Source organism: Camelus ferus, chromosome 11 (assembly GCF_009834535.1).
Source record: "Camelus ferus isolate YT-003-E chromosome 11, BCGSAC_Cfer_1.0, whole genome shotgun sequence".
NCBI classification, from domain to species: Eukaryota; Metazoa; Chordata; class Mammalia; order Artiodactyla; family Camelidae; genus Camelus; species Camelus ferus.
In genome coordinates this window covers 51,480,332-51,508,266 of record NC_045706.1, presented here as the reverse complement: position 1 = coordinate 51,508,266, position 27,935 = coordinate 51,480,332, and the positions used below count along the sequence as shown (strand labels likewise).

Below are 27,935 nucleotides of genomic sequence, written 5' to 3'. Positions count from 1 at the left end.
GTTTTGTTTTTGCCCGTTATGAAAGAAAGGTGAGACCCTATGGGCACGGATATGTATGCCCTGCTGTCCGACAACTACTGGTCGGATCCCATAGAATCTTTGAGAACCCCTATGCCTTAGGTCTCAGGACTACCGAAAGACCAAAGTTTGACAAAGTCTTACCTGCGAGTTTGGGCCAGAGTTGCTAGTGTGTATGTGCTTGTGTTCCTGTGATTTAAAAATCCTAAGACACAACCTCAGGAGGGGAAACAGGAGCTGCCCTCCGCCCTCCTGCGAAACCCGGGTTGTGCGCCAAGGCCTAGAATCCCGGCCTGGGATTAAAGGGGTGGAGCCTGACGAGCTGAGGGCGGGCCGGCGCGGCGGAGGGGCGGGACCGGAGCCGATGCCCTGGGCCCCGCCCCCAGCGGAAGTGCCGCCGAGCCAGCCCCTCCCTCCGGAGGCCTGTTCCCCTCGCCCTTCCCCCGACCCACTCTCTATTGAGCTCAGTTCGGCTCCTTGAGCGTATTGGGTCAAGGCCCCAGCACCAGTCCGGAGAGGAGGCCCCGGGTCTGCGTATCTGGCTGTCTCAGGTGGTGCTCTCTGTCCCTCCCAGTCCCCCGCCCTCCCTTCCATTCCTCCGTTACCGGTGCGGCCGCAGGCGCCGCGGGGGACTGCACAGGTAAAGACTTGGCTAGTGAGGGCGCAGGTATGGGTGCCTCCCAGGCTGGATGGGCAGGGGAGAGGCTGATGGCACATACCTGGCTTTTTTCCAAAGCGACTGTACTGATAGTAGGGCTCCGACAGGGTAGACGCAGACCCCAGGAGCGCTGCGGTACTCAAGAGAGGCACAGTGGGCGGGATTGAAGCCCCCAGACCTTGAGGGGGATGCATCATTCGTGTCCCCGCGTCTTGCGCAGTCTCCTTTGTGCCTGGGTGGTAGTGAGCTAGTTGGGTAGGGGCGGGTCGGGACCACGGCACCGGACGGTTATCCCCAACACACTCCCTGAGGTGAATGGGGTCTAACAGTGTCCCTGCCCGGGAGCGCAGTCTCAGGTTTGCAGAATGAAAAGCAATAAAACCGATGCAATGGCAACGAACACGAAACACGTTGGATTGTTATTATTTGCGTTTGTTAAATTCTTTATATTTATTTATTTATTTATTTTTTACTTCTTTCTTGGAAAAAGTGGCTCGGATCAGAGCCTCGGAGAGGGGACGCAAAATGCCCCCTGGTCTCCCGGCAGGGAGCGGGAGCCTGTCCTCGACCCCAAGCCACACAAACTTCCCCGAGCGGCTGGAAGGGGTCCGGCAGCGGGAGGGGAGCCCCCGGTGCGCTTGGCTTCCGGATACGGCTTTCCTCCGCGCCTCATTGTCCGCACTTTAGGGCGATGGTTCCCCGCTTCCTCCCCCCCCCACCCCTCTCCATTCGCCTTTTCCCCGGTTCACCACCCCCACGCCCTGGGGGCCGCGCCTCCTCCCCTCCCCCGAGCTCTCCTCGGCGCTTTAAATAATGATATTTGCATGCAGGGAGCGATTCATAAATATGTCAAGGCCGGTGAAATATAGGCAACATTTCAAACTTTCTATTTAAAAAACATGAATTATGGCCGCGGAAAATGTGTTCCCATTTAAAGGCGATACGAAGTATTTGGTGTCTCGTCCCCGGGCCCATCCATCACGCAGACAATAAAGAGAGTTTTTCGCCCTGACACCCGCGATTTATGGGCGCCCTTCTCTGCCCTCATCACTCACCCGCCGCGGCCGGCCCGGCGACAGGCCCCGCGGAGAGACCGGCGGCCGCCCCCCAGTCCCGCGCGCGCATTTTGCGCCCTGGCCAGCCCCCCAAGACCACCGCTCCCAAGGGGAAGCGCCCGCTCTGGGGAGTCAGGAGGTGGGCGGTGATGGTCTGGGCAGCCCAGTGGGAGCGGTAACCACTCATCCTCTCACCTCCGCGTAAGCCCGTCTCAGGGCTGGGCTAAGCGGGCCGACGAGCGGCCTTGCGGGCCCGCTCTGCGTCCGGGCCTCTCCCGCCAACCGCGGCACCGTGCGGGGAAGTTTGCAGTGCAGGCAGTGGGAGGTTATTTACATGCAGCTTCGAGGTGAGGAGAGACGACTGGGCAGGGGAGCTCTCCAGAGAGCTCCTTCTGCTCGGGGGTAGGAGAGTTGGTCCCCAGCTTTCTTGACTCCCCGCTGGGCGGACGCTTCTGGGCAAAGCTCTTTCTGCAACATTTACAAAGCCGCCTCCTCCCTGGTGCGATCACCACAAACACACCCTGGGCATCTGCGGCACCTTGGAAGCTAGTTTTACAGACAGGGACCGAGGAATTAGCGAGTAATAACGAAGGGGCGGCATCTTTCCTCGGGTTCTGCCTCCGACCAAGCTTGACCACCCGGTACTCTCTTCGCCCACCGCCCTACTTCGCGTGCGCGCGCGCGCGCACTGCCAAAGCGCGCTATCTTCCTGAAGCTACCACCGAATCTCTGCTGCAAGCTTGCGTCGAAAAAAGTTCGAACTTCATCTGCCACGGAATTTGCTTTCAGTTTTCGCCCCGGGCGGACTTGGCTCGGCAGGTTCCCGAAGCACCAGCACAGGTGGGCGGGGGGTTGTCAGGCACTGTTGGGGCAGCGCAGGGCTGCTCGGCCTGAGGGCGCTGATAGTTCAGCTTCCCTCGGAGGCCAGATCTGCCGCCTTATGAACACGAGGAGCCACCTCGCGTCCCGCGCTGGGCGGATGCGTCTGCGTACACGCGAACCAGGAGCCGTTTCCTGCTGGATACCTGCGAGCTGGGTTTATTCGGATACAGGCAGCGCGACTAGCAGCCAGAGAAATTCCGTCGATTCTAAAAATGACACAGTTGAATTTATTAGATTAAGATTCATGTGTAAGTGCAGGGAGATGAAAAGTATACAAATAGCTCCACGTCCAGTGTGAACGCATGATCGCTTCCGGCTTCAAGGGCATATAACATAGTATCTGAATATTTAGATCTGCAGGGGGATATAAAATATTCAATTCTCGGTGTATGCACATATAGTTAAGGTGGAAAAATTCTAGAACAAGTGTCTTTTTACAGCCCCTACTTGGGTGTAATCTGGGCTGGAGACAGCACTTATGTCCAAATAACCACCCAGCGAATATATCCTATACTCAGAGTTCCGCATCGTTGGGGTGTGCTATATGTGTACCTCTTTAAATATCTGCGGCGTGGCAGAAGTGAAATAAATACATTTAAGAAAAGCAGCCGCGCAGATTAGTGAGCCACTGCACCGATACAGTATTTCTGGGTATGGAAATAAATATTCCCATTAAGTCGGCTGTGGAAAGTGCGCACAAATAGGAGGGCTTTCAGGAACCCGGGGTGGGGGCCACGCGTCCTGCAGCTCTGGACGCCGAGCATTCTGAGGTTGGCTCTATTCGATATCCACTGCCTCAGACCCTGGCGTGACTACTGAGAGAGGCGCTACCCAGACAGCCAACACTGCTGCGCCTTGGGGGTTCTCCCTGATACACCCGCGGAGAGGGAGACTTTCTGAGGGGCTGAACCCAGCATTTAGGGTACCAGGGCCTGATATTTCGAGGGGCAACCCTTCCCCCTCAGACACTTCATAAACCTCTCAATCCTGGCTCCACTGGGCTCGGGCAGTAGCCACTTGGGCCTACCGAGTTGGAGCAAGAGCGCAGAAAAGGGCGGGTCGTGCTTGGTTCTGAGGCGTCCCAACGCGCCAAGCTGGAGGCCACTGGGAGGAAGGCCACAATTTCACGCCCGTGCGGAATCCAGGTCCAACCCGGCTCTCGGAGCGCCAATTGAGACCATAGAAGCAGTTATCTGGGTGTATTTATTTACTTATGAAATGTTAAGCACATACCCAGTGCGGAAGCCCAGATGCCCCGTAGGTCTCCTCCGAATTTTGCAAAGCCCAGGCAACGCCACCAGCGAGTTCAAAGACGTTGCACTGCGAAATTCCAAGACCAAATACTAACTCCAGAATAGGGCGCTTGCGACCATCTGCCCATTTCACTGTCCTGATCTCTTTTTTTCCCTCACCCTCTCCAAACGCACCCGACCCTTCAACAGGCGCAGAGTTTCTGAGACCCCCTGCTTGGGGAGAAATTAGGAAAGATTTTGTCATGAGTTCCTGAGAACTGCACATACTCCTGAGGCAGCCTTGCCTCGGAGAAGGAACCCGGGCCCTGAGAATGCCCTGCTTCAGAGAGTGTGGTTGCGACAAAGTAGTATGCTGAAAATGGGGAGAAAGAATAGGAAATACTTCCTGGCAAGTAGGAAAAAGATAAATGAAGGAGGGGGTGGAGAAGAAAAAGGATAGGGAGCCGAGAAAGAAGCGGGAGGGAAAACAAACAAGAGAGGGAGGGGCGGGTAAGAGAGAACCAGTAGAGGCGAGCCGAGAAGAGTGCAGGCCGTGGCGAGGCCTGGGGACCAGACCAGGCCGTGGCTACAGCAAGCCTGGTGCCTCACCAGCCCCAGAAGACACGAGGGCCGCCAGGGACCATCCCTCACCATGCCAGCGAATCTGGGACCCGTTCCCAGTCCGGAGGGGCGGGCCAGGGTAGAACTCATCCGCGCGCCCTTTCTCTTCCCCCTCCCGGGGGACCGCGAGGCGGGGCGGGACTTGGGGGGGGCGGGGATGCCCCTAGGGGCGCGCGCCAGTCCAGGACAGTTTGGGCGCTCTGGGCCAGGCTTTCCAGCTCGCCAGGCCTGACCTGTCAGGCGGATTATCTTCGAGGGAGATTAATAGGGGAGGCGGGCTGCAATAATAATCGTTTTGTTTGATGTGACAACTCTGATAGGCGTTGATTTACTTACAAACTGATAGGCTTTTAATTGAGCGCCTCCGCCGAGCCCGAGATGAAAGGGAAGCGACGGTGAAAGGCGGCCCGCCTGCCCTCCGGCCTCAATACTGATTAGCCATCTCGACAGTGAATAGTTCAAGGCATTTTCAAACTTTTTTCCTCAGCTCTCTCCCCTTCCTTCTCCTCCCTCCCCCTCCTCAAATATCTGCCATGCCCACTCCTTTTTTAGAGAAAACAAATCATTTCCATTGTGTGCAAATAAAATCCGCAGGACATCCACGCCAATCGCCGCTGGGGGTTGGAGGCATTAGGCCTAGCGCGGAGTAATTAATAACTCCCCTAACACCGCCACCCACCCCTCAACCCCTGTGTGCGCGGCCTTCAGGGATCTGGTCTCCCCCTCGAGGTGCGCAGGCTCGGATACTGGCACCTCCGGAAAACCCCGGGCACGCAGGACCCCAGGCGCCCTCGTGCGCTCGGACCTTCGGAGTTGGGTTTTGCGAAGAGCGAATACACACGGACCACGAACCGCGCGCGCTCAGCACCACGCAGGCCCGCGAGCTTGTGCGACCACACCACGGCACGCCCATTCCGGGGGACGCGGAGGCCACTCTCTGGTCCCCGCAGCAGCCTGGCATAAAAAGAAAGCTGCTGGAATTCCAGAAGCGGGAAAGGACTGAGTCTGGGGACTGCGGTGGGGGAGGGAGGAGGCAGGGCCGCCCGCGGTCAGCTCTGGCCGCTGCCCCCAGCATTCAGTGTCCGGGCCTCGCCGGGAGACCGCGGCGACACGCAGCCCAAGGCTGGGCTCGCGGAGCTGGGAGAGCTATAGTTGATCTGGGCTGACACCTCCACAGCCGCGCACCCGATGACACAGACACACTAACAGACCGTCAGGTTACCTGCGGCTCCAGTGTCTCTCTTCAGAGACAGCTTAGAACCGCCCCGCCCTCAGAAACGGACACCTGGGACTCGCTCCTGAAAGATTATTCAGACAACCATCACAACCTCGCGTGTGGCCTTGCCACCGTTTCACGGACTGACCTTCCTCCGTTGTCGCAAAGGCAGACACTCCAGACCCCCTTGAACGCAGGTGTGTTCTTACACCTAAACACACACACACATACACCGACAAATTCCCCCCATATACACACCGCCTCACTCCCCTCTTTTCCAAATTATCTTTAGTCGTTACCATCTCGAAGTTTACCAACCTAAAGAATTAAGGGATAAGATTAAAACGCATAAAAAGAATACCTACGAGAAAATTCTAAAACTCACCCCAGAAAGTTCTCAGTATCTGTGCAGAGTGGGAGACAGAGACAAAAATTAGGGAGGGGGAATGGGGTGGTGAGAGAGGAGAGCACGCAGAGGGCAGGTCCTAGACCCGACATCCGCGCCTACAGAGCTCAGCGCTGGGTGAGCGCCGGTGGAAACCACGTTTCCAGGCCCGGCTCCCGCCCCTCGCTCGGGTACAGACAGGCTCCTGGCTCCCCTGCGCTCTCTGCCCCACCATTTATCAAACGGACTTGACAACAAAAGAAGAGCTGGGGCGGAAAAGTGGGGGAGGGGAGATTCAAAGTCTTCCAAGTCCTTCCGAGGAAGGGGATGTGTCCTCCTCTCGCCCCCTTCCAGTTTCTGCGAGTTTCTGGAGGTGACCCCCGAACTCGCTCCGGACGTTACCAAAGCCCTGACAACTCACACAGCGGCACAGGCATTCATACACACTTCTGCACCCAGATCCAGGTACACGAAGGCACGCACAGCGCCTCCCCTCTTCCTTCCAAACAGCCCGAGTGACGGTGCAAATCGAGGGGAACGCTGCAGTCCCGCTCCGCTTCCCTGGAAGAGCCAGTGTTCCCACAGGCAGCCGCCCCCTCCCGCTCTCGCTCTTTCCCTCGGCTCTCCCTGCGCAGGTCAGTCCCGGCTCCGCGTTCCAATAAATTCGAGGAAGCAGCCCGGAGTAACGCTACCAAGCCTGCGGAGATCGCGCGGGGTGAGGAAAGGTTGGGAGGGGGCCTGAGTGAGCCTGAAATGTATCTCCCCCAAATACCTACAGTCAGGCCTCTTCTTCTCAGCCTCTCAGCCCTAGCCACTATGGGGGGGGGGTGTCAAAAATGAGACGGGGGCACCCAACCATTGGCCTTCAGGACTTAAGGTTACTTTGGCGGCGTGGCTCTTAGAAATCTTGGAGTTTCGTGTCGGGGTACTACGGTGGGTGGGGTCCGCGGCAGGCGGGCAGCCTGAGGACTGCAGTCTACATGCCCCGGAGGGACTATCCCAGCGGCGGGGGAAAAAATCTCCCGTGTTAGACGTCGCCAACTGCCTGTCTCGGATACTTGGAGCGGCTCGTAAGTCCGCGGCCCCAACGGACCGGAATCACCAGAGGTGGAAGGATGTATCTCTCTCCGACACCCAGAGGAGCGAGGCGCACATCCCAGTCCAGCCCACCCTTCTCATCGCCCTGGGCGCACCTGCGCACTTTACTCTCACTATTCATTTTCCTGACACTGAGCGCCTCTTTCTCTTTCATTCTTTTTCTTAGAGCCCCCGCCTCTCATCCCAGGAGGCTGCTCCTCTTTCCCCCTCCTCCAGTTCCCCCTAGGTCTCTTCCTTCGCTCCCTCTCTCTCCCTCTCTTTTTCCCTTCAAGTCGCACCCGCCTTGTAATCAGCAACAAAAGCTGACATAAATCACCGGTGGATTGACAAGAGCTGACAAATAACTGATTGATTGCGGTCGAGGAACATTGACAATTGATGGAGGGGTGGAGATGCCCGAAGAACTGGGGGAGGTGCGGAGAAGAGACGGTGGCAAGGGAGAGTAAGAATGAGGTGGGGGGCCGAGTGTGAAACAGAGGAAACATGTGACCCCCTCTTCTGCCCCAATCTGCTCATCCCCGGGCGTCACGTGGCCGGGAAGGGCGGGGAGCTTAGCAAACTGCGCGGAGACAGGCCTCCACCACCTCCGCTGCCCATCTAGCTTCTGGTTTCTCCACCGCCGAATCTCGGGAAATCAAAGCGGGCGGGCAGACTTCCTCCAACACCCGTTCCCCACCTCTCCTTACACAGGCGGCTGCAACGCAAGAGATTTCAATTACTGAGGAGGATGAGAGAATCTTTGGTGTGCAGGCCCCCTGTACAGCCCTGGAGTTGACAGTCCGGCTGTTGTCCGGACTCCCCCTGGTGCTCCTTCTGGACACCCCCAATCTGTTCCTCACAGGCACCCTCCTGCAAAAGGTTTCAGTTTATACTCGAGCTGGGGAAAAGGAAGGACGACGAGGAAGAAAAAAGACGGAGGCGGCAGATAGCAAACGTAGAATAAATGTCCAGCTCGTCCTCCGAGCGAAATCAAGGGAGGGGACACGGAGAGGGGAGCGGCGAAAAGGGAGCTGCCCATTAAAACCAGCGCTGAGTCCTGGCGGCGGCGGCGGCGGCGGCGCGGGACGCGTCACATCCCCTTGACCCTCCAATCACCTCGGGCTCCCATTTGATTGGAAGGCGGCAAAGGCTTTAATCTCCCCCTCGGTGCAGCTGCTTTTGAAGTGAGTTTCCTCGCCAGAGCCCCGGCTGGACAGGCAGCGGCTCACATCGCAGAGCGCAGCGCCAGCGCCGGGCCGCCAGTGCGCAGCGCAGGGGCACAGCCCGAGGCGGACACGGCGAGCCACTCGGCACTCCCGCAGTCGGACCGGCTCGTCCTGCTAGGCCACGGCACCGCTGCGGGCCACCCAGGATTATTCGCTTCTGGCTCCCGGCGCCGAGAAGGCGCGCTGGGCGCCCGTGGCCGCCGCGCCAGCTCCTCCTCCTCCTGCTGGTCCCGCTCCCCGGGCTAGCGCGCAGCCCCGAGCCCGCCCCGCGCCTCCTGGAGCCCTCCCCCCGCTGCTCCCATGCGCGCGGGTGGGTCATGAGCACAGCGCCCTCGCTTTCTGCCCTAAGAAGCAGTAAGCACAGCGGCGGCGGCGGCGGTGGCAGTGCGGACCCTGCCTGGACCAGCGCGCTCTCTGGAAATAGCTCCGGCCCCGGCCCAGGCTCGTCCCCGGCCGGCAGCACCAAGCCTTTTGTGCACGCCGTGCCCCCCTCTGATCCTCTCCGCCAGGCTAACCGCCTGCCCATCAAGGTGCTGAAGATGCTGACCGCACGGACTGGCCACATTTTGCACCCCGAGTACCTGCAGCCCCTGCCTTCCACTCCCGTCAGCCCCATAGAGGTAAGGACCCTATCCGCAGATCGCTCTGGGGCCACCACCCTGGCTGCCGTTCCACGGGGTTTCTTTCTCTCGGGATCTGGGGGTGGAAGTGGGGGGGGGGGTCGGAGTGATAAAGCTCCGGGATGGGGGAGAGGATAGTGCCTCTCCACATTAAAACTAGGGCGGAAAGAGGGGAGGAGGTAGAATGGAGTGTGAATACTAGAAGGTAAGGCTGCCAAAACTTGTCTCTCCCTTTGGTATGAAAGCTCCTACTGGCCCCAGGCCCCCCTCACTCTCGGCCCAGAAGACAGACAGGAGTCCAAAATACAGTTTCAAAGTCATAGTCCTCCGGTTCCCCAGAAGCTGTTTGTACATAGCCTCTAAGGCGCCAACTGCCCAAGCCCTTACTCTGAAGAATTAGGGATGTGTGTGTGCTGGGGCCCGGGGCTGGGGGTACAGTTCTAGGTTAGAGTCAGAAATCAAGACATTTTGTGAGTTTTATTTTTCAATCTAGTTATCGCTTAGAGAGGACAGGAAATATCCTGGAGGCAGGGCTGGGTGGGTAGGTGGGTGGGGGGTGCTGTTGCCTTTCTCAAGGGCGAGAATAACTGTGTGTAGAAGGGGTGTCGCCTAGAATTGAGCCTTGGGGCTGAGAGGATCTTTGCGGGTTGTTGCGGAGGTGCGTTTGAAACCTAGAAACCATTAAAGGGTTATTAAAGGGTTTCCCTTTCTTTCTTTGTGCCCCCACCCCACCCCGACGTCTGACCCCGCAGCTTGATGCCAAGAAGAGCCCGCTGGCGCTGTTGGCCCAAACATGCTCGCAGATCGGGAAGCCCGACCCCTCGCCCTCGTCCAAACTCTCCTCGGTCGCCACCAACGGCGGCGCGGGCGGTGCCGGCGGCGGCGCCGGGGGCGACAAGGACGCAAAGTCGGGCCCTCTCAAGCTGAGCGACATCGGTGTGGAGGACAAGTCGAGCTTCAAACCATACTCCAAACCCGGCTCGGATAAGAAGGAGACGGGAGGCGGCGGCGGCGGCGGGGGCGGCGGGGGCGGCGGCGGGGGGGTTTCGGCGGAGAAGTCCGGATTCCGGGTACCGAGCGCCACCTGCCAGCCATTCACTCCCAGGACAGGCAGCCCAAGCTCCAGCGCCTCGGCCTGCTCGCCAGGAGGCATGCTGCCTTCGGCCGGGGGCGGCCCGGAGGGCAAGGACGACAAGAAGGATCCCGAGGCGGGCGGCGGCGGCAGCAAGGGCTCCGGGGGCGCCTCGGCCGAAGGGGGACCCACTGGGCTGGCGCACGGCCGGATTAGCTGTGGCGGCGGAATTAATGTGGACGTGAACCAGCACCCAGATGGGGGCCCCGGGGGCAAGGCTCTAGGCTCGGACTGCGGAGGCTCTTCGGGCTCCAGCTCGGGCTCAGGTCCCAGCGCGCCCACCTCCTCCTCGGTGTTGGGCTCTGGGCTGGTGGCGCCCGTATCGCCCTACAAGCCAGGCCAGACAGTGTTCCCTCTGCCTCCCGCGGGCATGACCTACCCAGGCAGCCTGGCTGGGGCCTACGCCGGCTACCCGCCCCAGTTTCTGCCACACGGCGTGGCGCTGGATCCCACCAAGCCTGGCAGCCTGGTGGGGGCGCAGCTGGCGGCGGCTGCGGCGGGCTCTCTGGGCTGCAGTAAGCCCGCCGGCTCGAGCCCCTTGGCGGGGGCGTCGCCGCCATCCGTGATGACAGCCAGTTTGTGCCGGGACCCGTACTGCCTCAGCTACCACTGCGCCAGCCACCTGGCTGGGGCGGCGGCAGCCAGCGCGTCGTGCGCTCATGATCCAGCCGCGGCGGCCGCCGCTCTCAAGTCCGGATACCCGCTGGTGTACCCCACGCACCCGCTGCACGGTGTGCACTCATCGCTAACCGCTGCCGCCGCTGCCGGCGCCACACCGCCCTCTCTGGCCGGCCACCCCCTCTACCCCTACGGCTTCATGCTCCCTAACGACCCACTCCCCCACATCTGCAACTGGGTGTCGGCCAACGGGCCGTGCGACAAGCGTTTCGCTACTTCCGAAGAGCTGCTGAGCCACTTGAGGACCCATACGGCCTTCCCCGGGACAGACAAACTGCTGTCGGGCTACCCTAGCTCTTCTTCTTTGGCCAGCGCCGCAGCAGCCGCCATGGCTTGCCACATGCACATCCCCACATCCGGCGCTCCGGGCAGCCCCGGGACGCTGGCGCTGCGCAGCCCCCACCACGCGCTGGGACTCAGCAGCCGCTACCATCCCTACTCCAAGAGCCCACTCCCCACGCCCGGCGCTCCCGTGCCCGTGCCCGCCGCCACCGGACCCTACTACTCCCCCTACGCCCTCTACGGACAGAGACTGACCACGGCCTCTGCGCTGGGGTACCAGTGAGGGCGGGCGGAAGGGCTATCGAGGGAGAGAAAAGAACTGGGGTGTGAGGAGGAGCCGAAGGAGGGGTGGGAACAGGGCAGAGGCTACTGTCACCCGCTAGTGGGAATGACCCGGGCCAGGAAAGGAAAAAAATATATACCGTATCTATCTACCCAAAACAGCGACTGAGACCCGGTGGGAAACTCCCCTTTCCCCCACCTCTCATCTCCCCACCCAAACTTTATAAAAGCTGAAAAGATATCATTTGACTTTTTATAGAAAAAGAAGGAAAAAATAATTAAAGTGTTCATCTGAGGACTGCATCGGTGGACACTGGTATTTATTTATGTTAGCTCCAAGCGGACCCGTGGTTCAAAAGTGCATTATTTAGTTTGAGCTCCGTAGTAAAAAGGAAGAGGGGGAAAAATTAAAACTTGAGGGTAAAAATGTGGAAAACAAACCCTCCCGTCCCTTGTAGATTATAAATAAATACAAAACCGCCACAGAACTAGAGGTCTTCTGTTTAATGTTACTTTAAAATTGCTATGATTGTATTGTAAGTTCTTATTTAATGTCTGATTGAAACACAAATTTACATGCATGTTTGTTACAAAAAATGAAAAGAAACAAAGCAAGTCACAATTTGTCAGTTCTGATTTCAAATTGCAATTATTTTTAAGGTGTATACCATCGAAAGAGAATGGGTATTTTTTTGTATGTATTCTGGAAGAAAACAAAAAAAAAAGGAAAAACAATTCTATTCCAAAACCTCATTTGCCTTATTTTGTTCTTTAAAAGGAACACTTAACTATTTTTAATTTTTAAGTCCACCCGCTGAGAAGGGGACAAGTAAGGTTTACGTCATGTACTAAAATAATAGACAATGTATCGCTTTAAAGATTAAAATTCCGTATATTTGATGTATTAAAAGGTTTTACTTCTTATTATTATCTTTTTTATTTTTTGGTTAAAGAACAAGAAAAACATGACAATTTCAGCCGCTGTGGGTTCCCTGGGCCTCATGGCTACTCCTGCCCAGAGCCGTAGCCGCACTTAACGATTGTTTTGCTGTGATTTTCAGGAATAGGCAAAGGCTTCAGAAGGGCTGGCCAGTAGTGGGGCTGGCCTTGGAGGGGAAAAATTTTTAAGGGGATTTCATAATTTGGAAAGATAGCGTCCTTAGCTATCGCTCATTTCGTTTTTAATTTTTCTCTGAGCAGCCAGTTTGTTAAAAGTGAAAGAGAAAAAAGAGGATTTAAAATTTTTTCCCTCTTGAGATTTTTGGGAGTTTGGGTTTCGTTTTGTGCAGAGAGTGGCGCAGGTCGTGACTCACCCGCACGACCTCGGCTCGGGGGAGGTGCCGCTACCTGCTGTCCCTCTCTTCGCTTTCCAAGCATGACCTGTCCCGGGCAGGCAGCCGGGATCGATACAGGGGTCGGAGGGCGCTTGGGAACCTGTTTCCCAGACCTGGGGAGGAGAGCGCGCCGGAACCCTGTTGTGACTTGGAGGAAAGTGAGTTCGCTCCCCTTTTCTTTTTCTGCCTGCCGAGGGCCAGAAGCGGCCACTAGCCGACCCCTTCCAGCCACCCGCCTCTCCCTCGGGCTGCTTCCTCTCCCCGGAGTTGGGACCCGCGGCAGTCCGGCGCCGAGGCTGCTTTTCCGCGTCCGGATTTCTCTGCAGCCAGCGCTCTATACCAGTCCGCGCCGCAGGAGAGCGCGCCAGGACCCGGGACCCGGAAACCCCTAACAATTCGGTCCCGCGAAGGTCCTGGCGCCCATTCTCGGCCTCGCTGAGGCGACCAGGTGGAAACCAAGTGCAGTTCTGGGTTGCAAGCTCCGCTCCGCAGAGGCGCGGCGGGCCCCTCAGTCCCCGCGCGGATCCCTGCAGTGCGCACCGTTCCCTTCTCCCCAACTTGAGCGGCAGGGCTGAGCTGCCTGAAGCGCCCAAGGAACCAGGCAGAGAAGAGCTCTAATCTTTCTTGAGGAGGTAGGCTCCAAGCACCCCCTCCCCATCACACACACTCATATTGAAGGCCCGGGCGGGAGCTCCGCTCTTTGGCTGTTTGAGCGATTACCCCGCTGGGTCCGCGGGAGTTCTGGGTTCCCGGGACCCCGGAGTCGCGGCGCCGAGCGCCACCCCAAACTCTCCTCTCGCCGGGGTCAGGTGGGTCTGTGTTATCTAAGCCACCCGACTCCCGCGGCGTCAAGCTCCCCCTGCTGCCTCGGTAAGCTCACCGCCGCGCAGAGGCCACCCTCGGCCTCGGGTCTCGGTCAGTCTACCGCGCGGCCCCCGCCGCCATTTGCTCGGGCGTTGGTGACTCTGAGATTTTCCACCCTTCTCCCAGCGTCAGCCTCACGCCTTCTGGGCCTTTTCTCGGGTTGCATGCAAAGCAGCTCTAGCGACTTCGGGGACGCTGCGGGGAGCTCCCAGGCCACCGCCTGAAAGGGACTTGGTAGAGGAAGAATCAGGCTCTGTGCCTCCTATCCGGAAGGGTGCAGCCTCCAGCGCCTCCAAGCCGCCTGCCCGCACTCTCCGAATCGCGCCCGGGACGCCGCAGCCCTGCTCCCACTCTGGTCCGCCTCAGAGAGGCTGGGCTGGGCCTAACTGGGCCTGGTTGGGCCTGACTTACTGAGAACCTCGGCCGATGGGGCATCTTGTCACCCCCAGGCTCTCGGACAGACACCCCACCACCCCCAAAATGGGCTAGGAGGACGTTCGAGGAAGTGTTGTGGCTCGAGTCCCTCCAGACTCCAGTGCCCACAGCTTGCAACGTGAAAGCCAGGCCCTTGCTCATCCTTCACAGGCACCAGCCTCACGCCCCTGGCCACTCCGACCCAGACGCTTCGCCCTTCTTCGCCTCGCGTCTTTGGAGAGGGGTACCTGGGCCGCCACGCCTCGCTCACCGGGACCCACTTGGGCCAGGAAGGACCTAGAAATTCCCCAGCCCTGGAATTTCAGGTCTAGGACCAGCAGGGAAACCAACTGGGCATGTTCGTGCCTTCACACCCACTCTTGGTATTTTATTAACAAAAATCAAGCTCAGAACGCCTTTAAATTTTAATGAGATCTCCTTCCCGGAGTAGCTACTCGGAGGCAGCAAAATTCCGGAGCTGGGGGCCCGGGTTGGGGGGAAGAAAGCGTTCCCCGACGTGTGGGATGGAACTGAGTCACTCCGGCGCGGGTTAGTAAGGAGAAGATGCCAATATGTGCCGCAGGTCCAGGCCAGGTGCGACCCCCGCCCCCTCCGGGAATAGAAGCCCCATCCGCGCTACAAGCCCCCGGCTCTCTCCCGCTGTCTTCTTAACTGCCGCGAGATTCCCCCACGTGCGGGCCTGCTGCCGCTGAAACTCTAACGGAGCGCGGCGTGTCCGCCAGGCGGCGCTGAGGAGCCCGGCTGAACGGGCAGGAAACCGGGAACCCCGGCCAGTGCGCAGGTCGCCGTCTGGGTGGTCATCCTGAGACCCCGGCCTCCACCTTCTCACGGTTTTAAGAGTGGTGTCCAGGAGACAGTTTCCTCCTTGTAGCTCTTCGCTCCTCTTCTGCTGAGAACCATATCCTCCGTGCTTTTCCACCCGCTTTAGCTTCTGCTGTTGTATTCCCCTTGCTCTCTTTCTCTACCCCAGAAGAGTTGGCCCAGGTGTCACTGGTCCCTCCCCAACCCAGGAAGCTTCCCATCGCAACCATCAAGGCTCCGACAGGTCACCTTGTCTGTCACAAGGAAGTGGTCGCCATACATTCATGCATTCATTCACTCTCATTGCTCTGATTATTTCCTAGGACCTACCCCTTGCCAAGGGCTGTCCATCTCTTTACTCACCCCTGACATAGATGGAGAAAGTGAGGCCAAGTCCTGGAAGCCAGGGGCAAGGGCAGCAGAGAAAGCCCAAGCCTTTCCCTCTATTCAACCTCTGCTCCCATCTGTACCTCACTCAGTAGTGACACTAAGTGACCCTGGTGTCTTTATGCCAGCTGGTCTTTAAGCAGTAAGGAAAGGCAGATGAAGAAGCCCTTCTGGTTGAATTCCCTGTCCCTTGGAAAACGTGCAAAAGTTGCCCAGAAGGTGAGGCCTGTCCCTGCAAGGCCATCAGATGGCCTCTTCTGCACATAATGCTCAGGGTTCCTCACCTACTGTGGCTAGACACCTGGTAGTGCTCAGAGTGACTGCAAAGCTCAGGCTGACCCATTCACTTTGTTATGGACTATAACATATTACCCTGTATTATCCCATTTACATTTTGCAACAATTCCATTAGGTTGTTAGACTCTTTACCCCCATTTTACAGATGAGGAAACTGAGGCTTAGGAGGGGAAGGACACTAGCTTGAGGTCACATAGCTAGTGAGGGATGGAGTCTACACAGAGATTCTTATCTTGGAGGTGAGAATGCTCTCAAATGAGGAGATTTTAAAGCAGAACAATGCCTACAAGGCAGAGACTGATTCAGCTGGGAGAGAGTGTGGTGGACTAATTTTTATTTTTCTTTTAAGTTCTCAGTATCATTGCTATTATTATTATTATTATTATTATTATTATTATTATTATTATTATTATTATTATTTTACATTTTATTATGGAGATTTTCAAACATACACAGAGGCAGAGAGAATGGTATCCTAGACCCTGTAAACCCATCATCCAGCCTCAACAGTTAGCAACTGACCCTATCTTGTTTCCTCTATACTGGCTCCAACTTGCCTCCCCTACCCCATTAATTTGAAGTGAATACAGACATCTTATTCACTTCCTCAGTTGTTTGTCACTTCCAGCCAGGCTCCCGATCTAGGGCTCATCCTGCTGCCCCCTTCAGTTGAGGCTCAAGTTCAGTTAGTGCACGTCAAAGCTGGGATTCGAATGCATTTCTATCAGACCCAGAGCCCTAGCACTTCACTCTACCCTGTGCTGGAGGAGATCCCCCAAAGTTCCGGGGATACTGAGCCCCCTCTGCCCAGTGTGACCCCAGGGCTCACCCAGGGGTGTCTGGGCTGCAAAAAGACTCAAGCCCCTGGTGAGGCAGCAGTGCCAGATGGAGACACCCACAGTGCAAGGGGCATTCTGAGAGTGCAAACAGTTTATAGCCCCATGGTGCAGTGCAAAGAGCACAAATTTGGGGTCAGGCTGATCTAAATTGAACTTTTAGCTCCACCACTGACTCAACTCTATGACTCAGCTTATCTGGACCTCAGTTTTCTCATCTGTAAAACGGTGACATTGATACCAACCTAATACGGTTATTGTGAGGGTCAAATGAAATAATTAAAGTGAAACTTCCCAACCTACTGCCTGGCCCATACTGGCTCTTAGTAAAGACAGATTTCTTTCCTTCTTCTCTTCCTAAAGTATCGTTTCATTATGACCAGCCCTCTTGCTCAAGGACTAACTGACTCCCTGGGGTTCGCTGGCTCAACTTCTCACCCTACCATCTGGCCATCAGAGTGCCTATAACCATGGTTCATCTTCTGACCTGGCCTGTTATACCTTATGTCTCACCAGTCTTCACAATTCAGATGCTCTGCCAGCCAGCTGGCCCCCCAGCACCTTGGTTGATGGTGCTCATCTTTCACTACTTCCCTGGAATGCCTTCCTCCCCCCCCTTCCCTCAAAATTCTCTCAAGACTCATCTCTTCCAGGAAGCCCTCCAGGCTTCCCCCTCCCCAACACACTGATCTTTCCCTTACTTTGCATTCCCTTGGCACTTAATGCAATGGTAGAAGGTAGAGGTATAAAGGCCATTGGACTAGGGATGAGGATACTGGGGTTTGAGTGGTGCCTCTTGTGGTTGTGTGACTATGGACAAGGCATTAATGGCCTCTGTGAAACTTGTCTCCAAAATTAATATAGGCCTATGCATACTATGGGCAGCACGTTTACCAATAATAATAATGTTAATAAGCAGTATGTGTTGCACGCTTTCTTCCAGGCACTCATTGAGTCCTATTTACTATCCTCCTCTTACAGGTAAGGAAACTGAGGACTAGAGAGAAGTCATATGTCTGTGCTCCAGAGCACAAGTCCTTTAACCATTGTACTGTGCTGTACGAGTCCCTGTACCTGGGATCTTTGTCCTCTGCCTTCTTTTCCTAATTACCAGCAACTCAAAACTCCTGCTTCAAATCTCAGGCCAGTGTCACCTCCTCCTGGAAGCCCCCCGGGTCCTTCCCATTGGATTTAATGTTCTTCTCTTTGCTCCTGTAGCACCTATCCATCCCAATCATATTCTCTTTACATTTTCCTCACAGCCTGGACTCTTGAAGCACTGGGGAGGAGGGGCTGTCTCCTCTACCTATTTCTATTTCTAGTCTTGGCAGCTAGCTTGGTACCTGGATTATAAGAAATGTTCAATAAATGTTAGAGGGAAGGAAGGAAAAGAAAGGAAAGGAAGTGGGGGGAGAGGAGGGAAGAGATAGGAAAACAAAAACAAAACACAGAAGGAAGGAAAAGATACAAAAGAATTGGGCCTTCTGGGGTAGCATGATTCTTCCAAAGAGAATAGCAGAAGTAGCAGTGGCCTCAGAGAAACTTTGGATGTCTTTACCCGTGGCACGAAACGCGGCCTGGCAAGCTTCCACGCATAGGTTAGAAATTGCATTTGCTGACAATAACAAAGACCCTTAAAGAGTGGCTTAAAGAAGATTAATGTTTTCTTCTCTCTGTCTGGAGGTGAACAGCCCAGGCTAAGAATGACCCTCAGTCATCAGGGACCCAGGATCCTCTGTCTTCAGCTGTGCCAACCCAACCAGGAAGCTTTCATCCTCACGCTGTCTCTGAGTCCAAGATGGCTGCTTGAGCTCAGCTACCATCACCTCATTCCAGACAACAAGAAGGAGGAGTGAAATGAAGTAGAAGAGTCCTCTCCCTTTTGATGAGCCTTTTTGGAATCCACAGACAACTCCTCAGCTTATACCTCATTGAGGAGAACTGAGGCACATGGCCATGCTTCCCTGCAAGGGAGGCTGGAGAAAGTAATGTTTAGCTGGGTACACTGCTGCCTCAAATAAATTCAGGGTTCTGTTACTCAGGGGAGCCAGAAGGGTGGGAGTTGGGATAGAACATTAGCAGACTCTCCTGCATAGACAGGGTCACCCAGGACTGGAGTCAGGAGAGAGCTCTCTTGGTGGCCTTCCAGGGGGTCACTGGTTGGTGACTTGTACCTCTAAACCACGGATTCTTGTTGATAAAGTGGGCAAGGGTGATACTTGATAAGCCCTCAGAAGTTGTAATTCTTGTTCCTTTTAGGTGCCTAGAGTTGCACACTGCAATGATTTAGAGTGGGATTGTCAAAAGTAATTTTCATCCCTATTAAAGCCCTTTGGTTAGAGACCTGTTCATTTTGGCCTTGCACACCACACACAATACCAAGACAGGAAAAAGGGATCATCTTTGGAAACAACAACAACAAAAACAAAACCCACAGGGTGAAAGGAAGTAGCATTGTAAATTCCCACCCACTTCCGTGTTATTGGGGGAAAAATGGAATACAGCCTCCAACACAAAACAAAGGCAGACCAATGCTAAATCAACTTTGCGCTAGCCTTACCTTAAATAAATATAGTGTAACTACAGAACCCTAAACGAAACAAGACACAGCTAAAAAGAACACAAGAGCCATCCTGGAATCACAGCAACACTCAAGTGAGTTTTAATCATGCCTCCATACACCCCCGCAGCGGTGGCCCTTGGACACACCTATGCTGGCTCCTGGAGAGTGTGGGCAGGGGAAGGAGGCTGGGGAAAAGGAAGACTCCTAGGACTGGAAGGGGTAAGGAGAAAGCAGGAACAAGAATGTGTGACTGTGAGCAGTTTGGTTGCCCTCTTGCTGGAAGCTTCCTTGGCACCAAAAAGGGAGAGACATTTTGGAGTTCTGGACTGACCTCTTTGCATGTCTCTCTGTGTCTCTGCCATTTTTCGTTCACACGCTTTATAAACATCTCTCCTCTGCATCCTCCAAGAGCAATTCCTGTGGTGTGGAAATTCTATACCCTCCACATCACTAGCTCTTAAGCCCTCTGTGGGTTGAAGGAAGGATGCAGAAACCACAGCATTTTTTTTTTTTTTTAGAATCTGATAAAAGCAAAGACCCTTCTTTACAGAAATAAGTACACATACTCAACATTGGAAAAATAATTTCAGGTAGTTCATGAGCCTGCAGATTTTAAATCTTTGATCTTGAAAGATTTAAATATAAAAAGTGCATGCCCTGGGGAAACACCCTGAGGGACTCTGGGTTTTCCTTTCTAAACTTTTCTGACCAGGGCGACATTCCAACTACTCTGTGTGACTAACTTTAATAAATAACATTTATGTCAACCTACCACCAGGTAGGTTAACTTGTGCAACCTTCACAAATAACTCTATGACATGGGCAACATCACTGGCCCCACTTGAGAGATGAGGAAACTGAGGCACAGACAGGTAAAGTGACTTGCCCCGAATCACACAGCCAGGAAGTGGCAGAGCTGGGATTCTGTTATAGGCTAGTAGACTCCATAGCCATTATTTTTGTGCTTTTCACCACTGCATGGTGGCCTTTACCTCTCTGTACACTGAGGCCATGCAAATCTGCCTAACTCTAATGCAGGTGTCAGGCCCACCAGTAGTGTGCTACAATCAGTTCATAAGGCTCACAAGAGCCAACTGCACACATCACTTTCTGACTCCTCGCTCTGTGGTGTTATGTTGATAGCTTGAAATCAACCATGGTGGGAGTATTTGCACCAAAGCAATTGGCAGACACTGTAAGTGAAGGCTTCCCCCCCAGAGAGCTGTTTGTTAAGCATTCACCTGCACACCACTGGACCCACTTCTTTTAGTCCTACTCAAGTAACTGCAGCCTGTAGATCCAGCCACCCAGGCCCCAAATCCATGGGAAGAAGGGGTCTTCCTTCCAGCCGGTGAGGAGGATTTGGGTGTGGTCTGCTGCCCTGAGGCTTAGTGTGTGGGTTATTTAGGGAGAATGACACCATCATATCCAGGCTCCAGCTGCCCTCAGCACCATCCCTCTCCTGGAATCCAAGCCTGGTCATCTGGGGTCCAGATTCTTTATACCACAGCAGACTGACCACTGGGGGATGATTCTGGTAGCCCACCTGACATAGGGGGTCCTTAGCTACCTAGAAGCTTCAGCAGCCTGTCTGTCCAGCTCTGTACCCCAGCTGTTGGACCCTTAGCTATTGATGCCAGCCATGTCTGGTTAACCCTGGCTCTTTGGGGTTAGCTACAGGCAGCTGGCCCCTCCCTCCATCCCCACTAGATACCAGCCCCATTCCTTCTCCTCCACCTTCTGGGAGCACCCAGCAAAGTGCCCAGCTGGGACCAATGCACATTCTCTGATCTTTGTCCATAGGGAAACCCCACCCAACAGCAAGGATTCCAGTGGGCCAGGCCTAGAGTGGAGCCTTCTCCGGGGCATTCTCACCAGAAAAAGTTTCAGAGCACAGACAGGAAATTGGATTACTATGATTATTACCATTTAGAGAACATTTGCCTTGTGCCAAGAGCTTTATAATTATCTATATTATCTTTTTTTTTAATCCCTACAAGATCTTTAGGAGATAAGTGCTATATTACTCTCATTTTGTAAAAGAGAAAACTGAGATTCAGAGAAGTTAGGTAACATGCCTGAAGTCACACAGCTAACGAGCAGTGAGCTGAAATTCAAGGCCAGAGCTGTCTCACTCCAAAGCCCATGCCCATAAAACCTGTGTACTTCAACTGACAGGTACTGCTCTCAGAGCTGACAGCAAGTCCACGGCTGCTCCTTCCCCAGCCCCTCCTCAGGGAAATGTGGGAAGGGCAGCTCCTCCTGCCTCCATCGGGGTTCCCTGGGGAAGTCCCCAAGAGGGAAGGCAACCTTGGTCACCTGTGGCGAAACCTCTGCTAAGTCAGAGCAATGATCCTCCAGACACAGAAAGTAAGTGTGTGATGGGGTAGGGTATAGCTCAGTGGTAGAGTGTGCACTTAGCATGTACGAGGTCCTGGGTTCAATCCCCAGTACCTCCTCTGTTACAATAAATAAATAAATAAACCTAATTACCCCCTCCCCAAAAAAACAAACAAGAAAAAAGAAAGTGAGTGTTCATGGCGAGTGTTCATGCAATGAGTACCTGCTGCATACACAGCATCCTCTTAGGCATGGAGGTAGTGGGAAGATGACTAGGACATGGTGTCTGTTCTCAAATAACTTACTATCTCATCTAGTGGGTCACAGAAAAACGGCTGCCTTAAGGTGGGCTGTGATAAGGGCTATAATCAGTGGAGGCATGGGATTAATTCGGTTAGGATGATGTGGAAATCATCAGGGAGGAGATAGCACTTGATCTGGGCTTTGACAATGAATAGGCATTTGACAGATGGAAGTGGGGGATGTGGGAAACCAGGAGGAGGGAGAGAGGATCAAAGTCATGGAGGCAGGGCAGCCCATGAGGGTGTTCAGTAGGGGTGGGGCGGTGGCAGAGGGAGTGGGTAGGAATGTGATGGAAACATTTGGTGTCCTGTTCTTTGATCAGCAATGGGGAGCCACTAGAGGTCTTTGAGCGGAGAAGTACCATTATGGGATGGAGCAATGAGACTGGAGATAAACAGACCAAGACATCAGGTGGTTCAGACAGGAGAAAGTGAGAGCTGGAAGCAGGGGAGAGGCTACAGGACAGGCAAAGTGAGGACAGTCCCAGGGGGCCGTGAGGAGAGAATGGACTGGACTCCGTGAAGGGCAGCGGCTTAAAGGAGAGAGTAAAGGCAAATTTATTCCTGAGTTCTTTAGCCTATGGAATCGGGCTACACTGCTGTAACAAAGAGCCCCACCCCGCCAATACAGAGACTTAAATCAGACGGAAGTTTCTCTCGGGCTTCTGTTATCCATGCTGGTGAGGCTGCTCTGCTACATGATGTCAACCAGGGACCCAAGTGCCTTCCATCTTGGTGCTCCTTCATCCCTTAGGATATTGTGCTCATTGGGGTGATTAAATACGGACACAATTTCCACCCGTGGGAAGAGGAGAGGGAGGAAGTCCAGGGCAAGTGATGTCCTTCTGAACAAATGAGGAAGTTGTTCATAGTCACCTGGCCACACCCAGCTGCAAGGGAGGCTGTAATGTAGTTTCCGCCCCAGTCGCCATGTGCGAGGAAGAATGGGAAAACAGATTTGAGGATGTTGGGCTAACCAGGAGTCTGCCACCTCCAGGTACCTGGAAGAAGTTCCAAGGGAGAGCAGGCTTTGGCCAGGAGGTATAGAGTGCAGCTTTTGTATGAGATGAACTTCTCATGCCTGCTGGAGATGTACATTTGTGAGGAGTAAGCAGAAGAGAAAGCTGGAACCGGGGCTGTGAGGGATGTGGGCCCAGGGAGAAAAAATAGAAGAAAACTGGACTAAATGTGCAGCCTGAGACTCCTGAGGAAGGCTTAGGAGGAGCAGTCACTTTGCCAATAGCTTTTTTCTTTTTTAAAAAATTCTTTCTTTTTTAATCGAATTAAGTTGATTTACAATGTTGTATTAGTTTCAGGTGTACAAAATAATGATTCATATTTTTATAGATTATACTCCATTTAAAGTTATTACAAAATAATGGCTGTAGTTCCCCGTGCTGTACTATGGATCCTTGTTGTTTATTTACTTTTTACCTAGTAGTTTGTATCTCTTAATCCCCTACCCTTACCTCCCTGCTCCCCCCTGCCCTCTCTCCGCTGGCAATCATTAGTTTGTTCTCTGTAACTGTGAGTCTGTTTCTGTTTGGCTATACACATTCATTTGTTTTATTCTTTAGATTCCACATATAAGCGGTAACCTAGGGTATTTGTCTTTCTCTGTCTGAGTTATTTCACTAAACATAATACTCTGTAGGTCCATCTACATTGTTGCAAATGGCAGAATTTTATTCTTTCTGTGACCAATATTCCATTGTCTATATGTACAGTAGAGGATATTGTATTCTTCTTTATCCATTTATCTGCTGATTGGCATTTAGGCTGCTTCCATATCTTCTGCCAATAGTATTTTTCCAAAGATAGTGGCACCAGTATATCCCATACCATGTACTTCTCTTGCACTATGAAGTTGACACTCCTATCTCGGTGACTGGGATCTACTCTCCCTCCCCTTGACTCTGGGCAGGCCTGTGACAAGAGCAGAAGTGATGCTATGTGACTTCTGAGGCTGTCAGGACAGGCGACGCCACCTCCTCTAGGGATGCTCACCCTGGGAACCCTGTGCTGTGAAGAAACCAAGTGGCCACATGGACAGGCCACATACAGATGCAGCAACAGCCTTAGCTGAAGTCCGAGCCAACAGTGGCATCAGCCACCAGCGTGCAGTGACAAGATTCAGAGAATTCCAGCCCCCAGCCTTCAGGCTGCCCCAGGTGACCCTGAGTGGAGCAAAGACAAGCCCTCCCCACAAAGCCCTGCCCAAGATGCCAATTCATGAACAAAATAAGTGTTATTGTTTTAAGCACTAAATTTTGAAGTCTTTTTTTTATAATAATAGATAACTGACACAGGACAGAACCCCTTTTCCCTTCCTAGGAGAAAGTCCCAAACCACACAGAAAGGGGTGACCCTGGGTTGACCTTGCCCATCCCCATACTTCTCTTCCTGTTGTCCTTTCTCCTGCCATGACATGTCCCTTTAGCTGTGTTCCTAGCCCCAGCTAACTGCCTCTGGACCCCCACCACAGCCACCTCTCTGGCACCCTTCAGTCTGGGCCCCTGGCTTGGCCCCACAGTCCCCCCTACAAAGGACATTCCCAGACTGCACCCTTACTCTCTCCATCCCCAGAGGGCCAAGCAGGTGGTCTGGTGGCAGAGAGGTGGTAGGCGAGCTGGGGTCCTTCCAACACAAGGGATGGAAAGGTCTCCGTGTCCCCTTTAATATATTCATTTCCCCTTAGGATGTCTGTAAAAGGAACAAACGTCAAACTTGAAGACAGAGGATGAGGGTCACAGAGGACCCCCCGGGGCAAGACCCAGGGGGCTGGGGCTGGGGAAGTGGTTAGAAGCACCATGTCCTGGGGGAACAAGAGACCTCAGCGTGGTCTTGGCTTCAATGGCCAACAAGGCACTAATGGCGATGGCAGTGGGGGTCTTTGGTAGGGAGGCAAGCACACAAAGCCAGAGCATTATTTGGGTACACTGTGAAATGCTCACCACAATCACGTTAGCGAACACATCCATCCTCACATAGTTACTGTGTGTGTGTGTGTGTGTGTGTGTGTGTGTGTGTGTGTGTGTGTGTCGTGAAAACACTCAAGATTTACTCTCTTAGCAAATTTCAGGTATATAATACAGTATTATTGACCATAATCACCATGCTGTACATGAGATCCCCTATAACTATAAGCCTGGACACTTTGCCCACCTCCTCATTTCCTCCACCCCCTCCAGCCCCAAGCAACCAGCATTCTACTCTTTGCTTCCATGAGTGACTCTTTCACACTATATATATGGTATCATGTAGTGTCTGTCCTTCTGTGTCTGCCTTATTTCACTTAGTATATTCTCCGGGTTCATCCACATTACTGCAAATAGCAGGATTTCCTTTTATGGCTGAACAATATTCCATGGCGTGTTGTGTGTGTGTGTGTGTGTGTGTGTGTGTGTGTGTGTGTGTGTATACACACACGTTCTTTGTCCATTCATCCATTCACAGACAATAGGTTGATTCTATATTGTGGCTCTTGTGAACAGTACTACAATGAACATGGGATGGCATCTGTCTTTTAAAGATATCAATTTCATTTCCTTTGTGGGTTTTTTTTTCTACATCATTTCCTTTGGACAGATACCCAGAAGTAGGATTGCTGGATCATACTACTTTTTATTTTTTGAGGAACTTTTCATTTTAATACTACTTTTAATTTTTCGAGGAACCTTCGTACCATTTTCCATAATGGCTGTTCCAATTTACATTCCCAGCAAGGGTGTAAAGAGATCTCTTTTCTCCACATTCTCAACAATGCTTGTTATCTCATCTTTTTGATAACAGCCATCCTAATGGGCGTGAGGTGATATCTCATTGTGGTTTTGATTTGCATTTCCCTGATGATTAGTGATGCTGAGTGCTTTTCACCTTCCTTTTGACCATTTGTGTGTCTTCTTTGGGAAAATGTCTATTCATGTCCTTTGTCTATTTTTAAATGGGTTATTTGTATTTTTTCAATTGAGTTGTATGAGTTCATCATGTTTTGGATATTCATCCCTTAACAGACACATGGTTTGCAAATACTTTCTCCCATTTCTACAGGTTGCCTTTTCATTTTGTTGATTGTTCCCTTTGCTATACAGAAGCTTTTTAGTTTGATGTAATTCCACTTGTCCATTTTTGCTTTTGTTACCTGTGCTTTTGGTGTTAAGTCAAAAAAAAATCACTGCCAATACCAACTGTCAAAGAGCTTTATCTTTAAGGGTTCTTCTAGGGATTTTATGACATCAAGTCTTATAGTTAAGTCTTTAGTTAATTTTTGTATATGGTGTAAGATAAGGGTATATTGATTTCTTGGAGGCTTATCCCTATGCCTGGCATCCAACAGTACACATCCAGGACTGTGGACAAAGTCCCCGCTCATGCACCCTGAGAGTTCAGTACTAGGACCAATGCCTGATGGGACAAAGGTCTGGCCACTGACCAAGTAGAAATGCTGGTTGATTGATAGATCAATTAAGCACAGGACAGATGGCCAGATCAATGACTGATGGGCAAACTGGCAGCCTGGCTGACTGAGGACAGGGCTCACACTTTAAGTATCTTTATCCCAACCAACCCTTAGCACAAGGCCTGGCTCAGAATAAATGCTTAATAAATGGTTTCCATTTTAGTCATATGGCTCACCTAGCTGCAAAAGAGGCTGGGAAATGTAGTCCTTATCTTGTTAAAACCAATTATAAATTAGGTTCTAGTACAGGGGAAAAGGCGAATGGAGATTGGAGGGCTACTGCAGCCTCTGCCATAAGGGGACCGTGATGAGCTGTGGTTAAGGGACGAAGACACTTGAGGTTAATTTACACAGAGCTTTGGAATGTGATGACCTCGTCTGCAGAGCTCTCAGTGGTCCACAATTTATCCCCTTTACCCATTAGTGTCCTGGGGAGGTGCTGAGCCGAGACGCAGAGAGAGGCCACCTTTGAAATGATTGCTTTTTATTTCTAAAGACCTGGCCTCAAGGAAGTACAGTCTTAATGTCTTCTGTAATTCTGCTCATGACAAAATCTTACTCGAGTCCCTATTTAAGACCTGGCCCCAGTGCTCCTGATTACAGTTGACCCTAAGTTCTTTGCAGACAGGACCCATTCAGGATCATAGGTTTCAATTCAGGAGTAAGAAGCAAAAGTCCTGAAAATCCACCCCTGCTCTGCCCTTTGCTGAAATGGCCTCATTCGAAGCCAAACGACAACCTCAGCATATAGGTACTAGGCCAAGCTCCAGGGCCCCTCACCTGGGTCCAAATTCCAACTCTCCTGACCAGCTCTGTGACCTTCGGCACATCACTCAGCCTCCTCCTCCAACCCAAAGCCTCACTTTCCTCATCTGTAACGTGGGATGAGAATAATAATACCAACCTTATGGGGTGGTATCTGTGGTGAGAACAGAACCTGGCAGTTGGTAAGAATTCAAAAACCCTTAGGTGTTGTTAGAAACACAGATACTTTGGGCCCATGTTTTCTGCCTCCCTAGCCTCTTGAGGGGTAAACAGGCCCCTCCTTCTCCCCCATGCACACAGCAGATCATCCCACTGCCAGGTCACTCAGGATGCACGTGGAGTGAACAGGCCTGCGGTTTACACGCTTCTCTTCTGACCCAGGTGCCAGGCGCCCTCCTCTCTTCCCTGTGCTTCAGCACATCCCACCCTGAGGTGCCGAGGTACCAAGGTGGATGGTGCTGTGCTGTGGGTACATGGTGCACACCCGCTCCCGATCCACTTTGAAGAAGCATGGGGGTGTTGAGAACCTGATGCACAGGCCCCCAACAGTCCTTGCATTCAGATCACCCTTCTCTCAGAGTAAAGGATAACAGGGTGAAAATGAAATTTGCCTGGGGGCTTCCCTCTGGTTCCTTGAGTGTCACTTTTCTGTGTATTTACGGTAATCATCCCTGCAACAAAAACAGTGACTTCACTGTCTAAATAATAATGTAATTTGTTACAGCTAATTACTCAAGGACTTCCTTAATCTCAATTAAAAGATCCGATAGGATTCCTGCCCCCTCTCATTCCAGTGTTCCCGAAGATCCCCCTAACGTATTCTGGATCACAGATTAGTGGGGAGCCAAGAATGGTCCATGCTGGGCAGAACTGCTAAAATCCATCCCAGCAACATGAAGCGGTGATTTATTGTGACATGGAATGTGGGACATTTCCCCAGCTTTTGTGATTGTGGTAATGAAGCTGTAAACCAAATAGCATGAAATGAGGCAAGGCCTTACAATTTAATCAGCTCGTAAACAGATCTACTGCATCAAGCAAATGACATTATTATCCATCCGAAGTAAATCATGCTAATCTCGGGAGATAAAATCAACATCGTTAATGGTCACATGTCATATTCATCAACACTAAACCATCCCCTTTGACAGATTAATCCTAACTACAGCTCCCAGGATGTATGGTAAT

At 52.9% G+C, this 27,935-nt stretch overlaps 1 protein-coding gene and 2 long non-coding RNA genes across 23 annotated transcripts in view; 2 read left to right on the top strand and 1 right to left on the bottom strand.

Annotated features, from left to right (window-relative positions):
- LOC106729375 overlaps positions 1–27,935 on the bottom strand; it is a 140,317-nt gene that overhangs the window by 12,959 nt on the left and 99,423 nt on the right. For 17 of the 21 annotated variants that reach the window (XR_004324184.1, XR_004324182.1, XR_004324176.1 and 14 more), the window contains one exon: positions 163–2,819. This is a non-coding gene — a long non-coding RNA (uncharacterized LOC106729375). The remainder of the gene's footprint in view (positions 1–162; positions 2,820–27,935) is intronic. The other 4 variants (XR_004324186.1, XR_004324187.1, XR_004324190.1 and 1 more) reach the window with 1 other exon arrangement.
- ZNF503 (zinc finger protein 503) lies at positions 8,326–12,104 on the top strand. Its single transcript, XM_032491959.1, has 2 exons — positions 8,326–8,990; positions 9,743–12,104. The coding sequence occupies exons 1-2, from the start codon at positions 8,688–8,690 to the stop codon at positions 11,363–11,365; spliced, it is 1,926 nt and encodes a 641-aa protein (XP_032347850.1). The 5' UTR covers positions 8,326–8,687; the 3' UTR covers positions 11,366–12,104.
- Positions 12,580–18,659, top strand: LOC116667306. Its single transcript, XR_004324195.1, has 2 exons — positions 12,580–13,330; positions 18,002–18,659. It is a non-coding gene; the product is annotated as an uncharacterized LOC116667306 (long non-coding RNA).

What these genes read in the sequence shown, in the direction of transcription:
- ZNF503 (XM_032491959.1), top strand. Translation starts at nt 8,688, where the DNA reads ATGAGCACAGCGCCCTCGCTTTCTGCCCTAAGAAGCAGTAAGCACAGC. An exon ending in CTCCCGTCAGCCCCATAGAG is followed by an intron (nt 8,991 to 9,742) that starts GTAAGGACCCTA and finishes CTGACCCCGCAG; the next exon opens with CTTGATGCCAAGAAGAGCCC.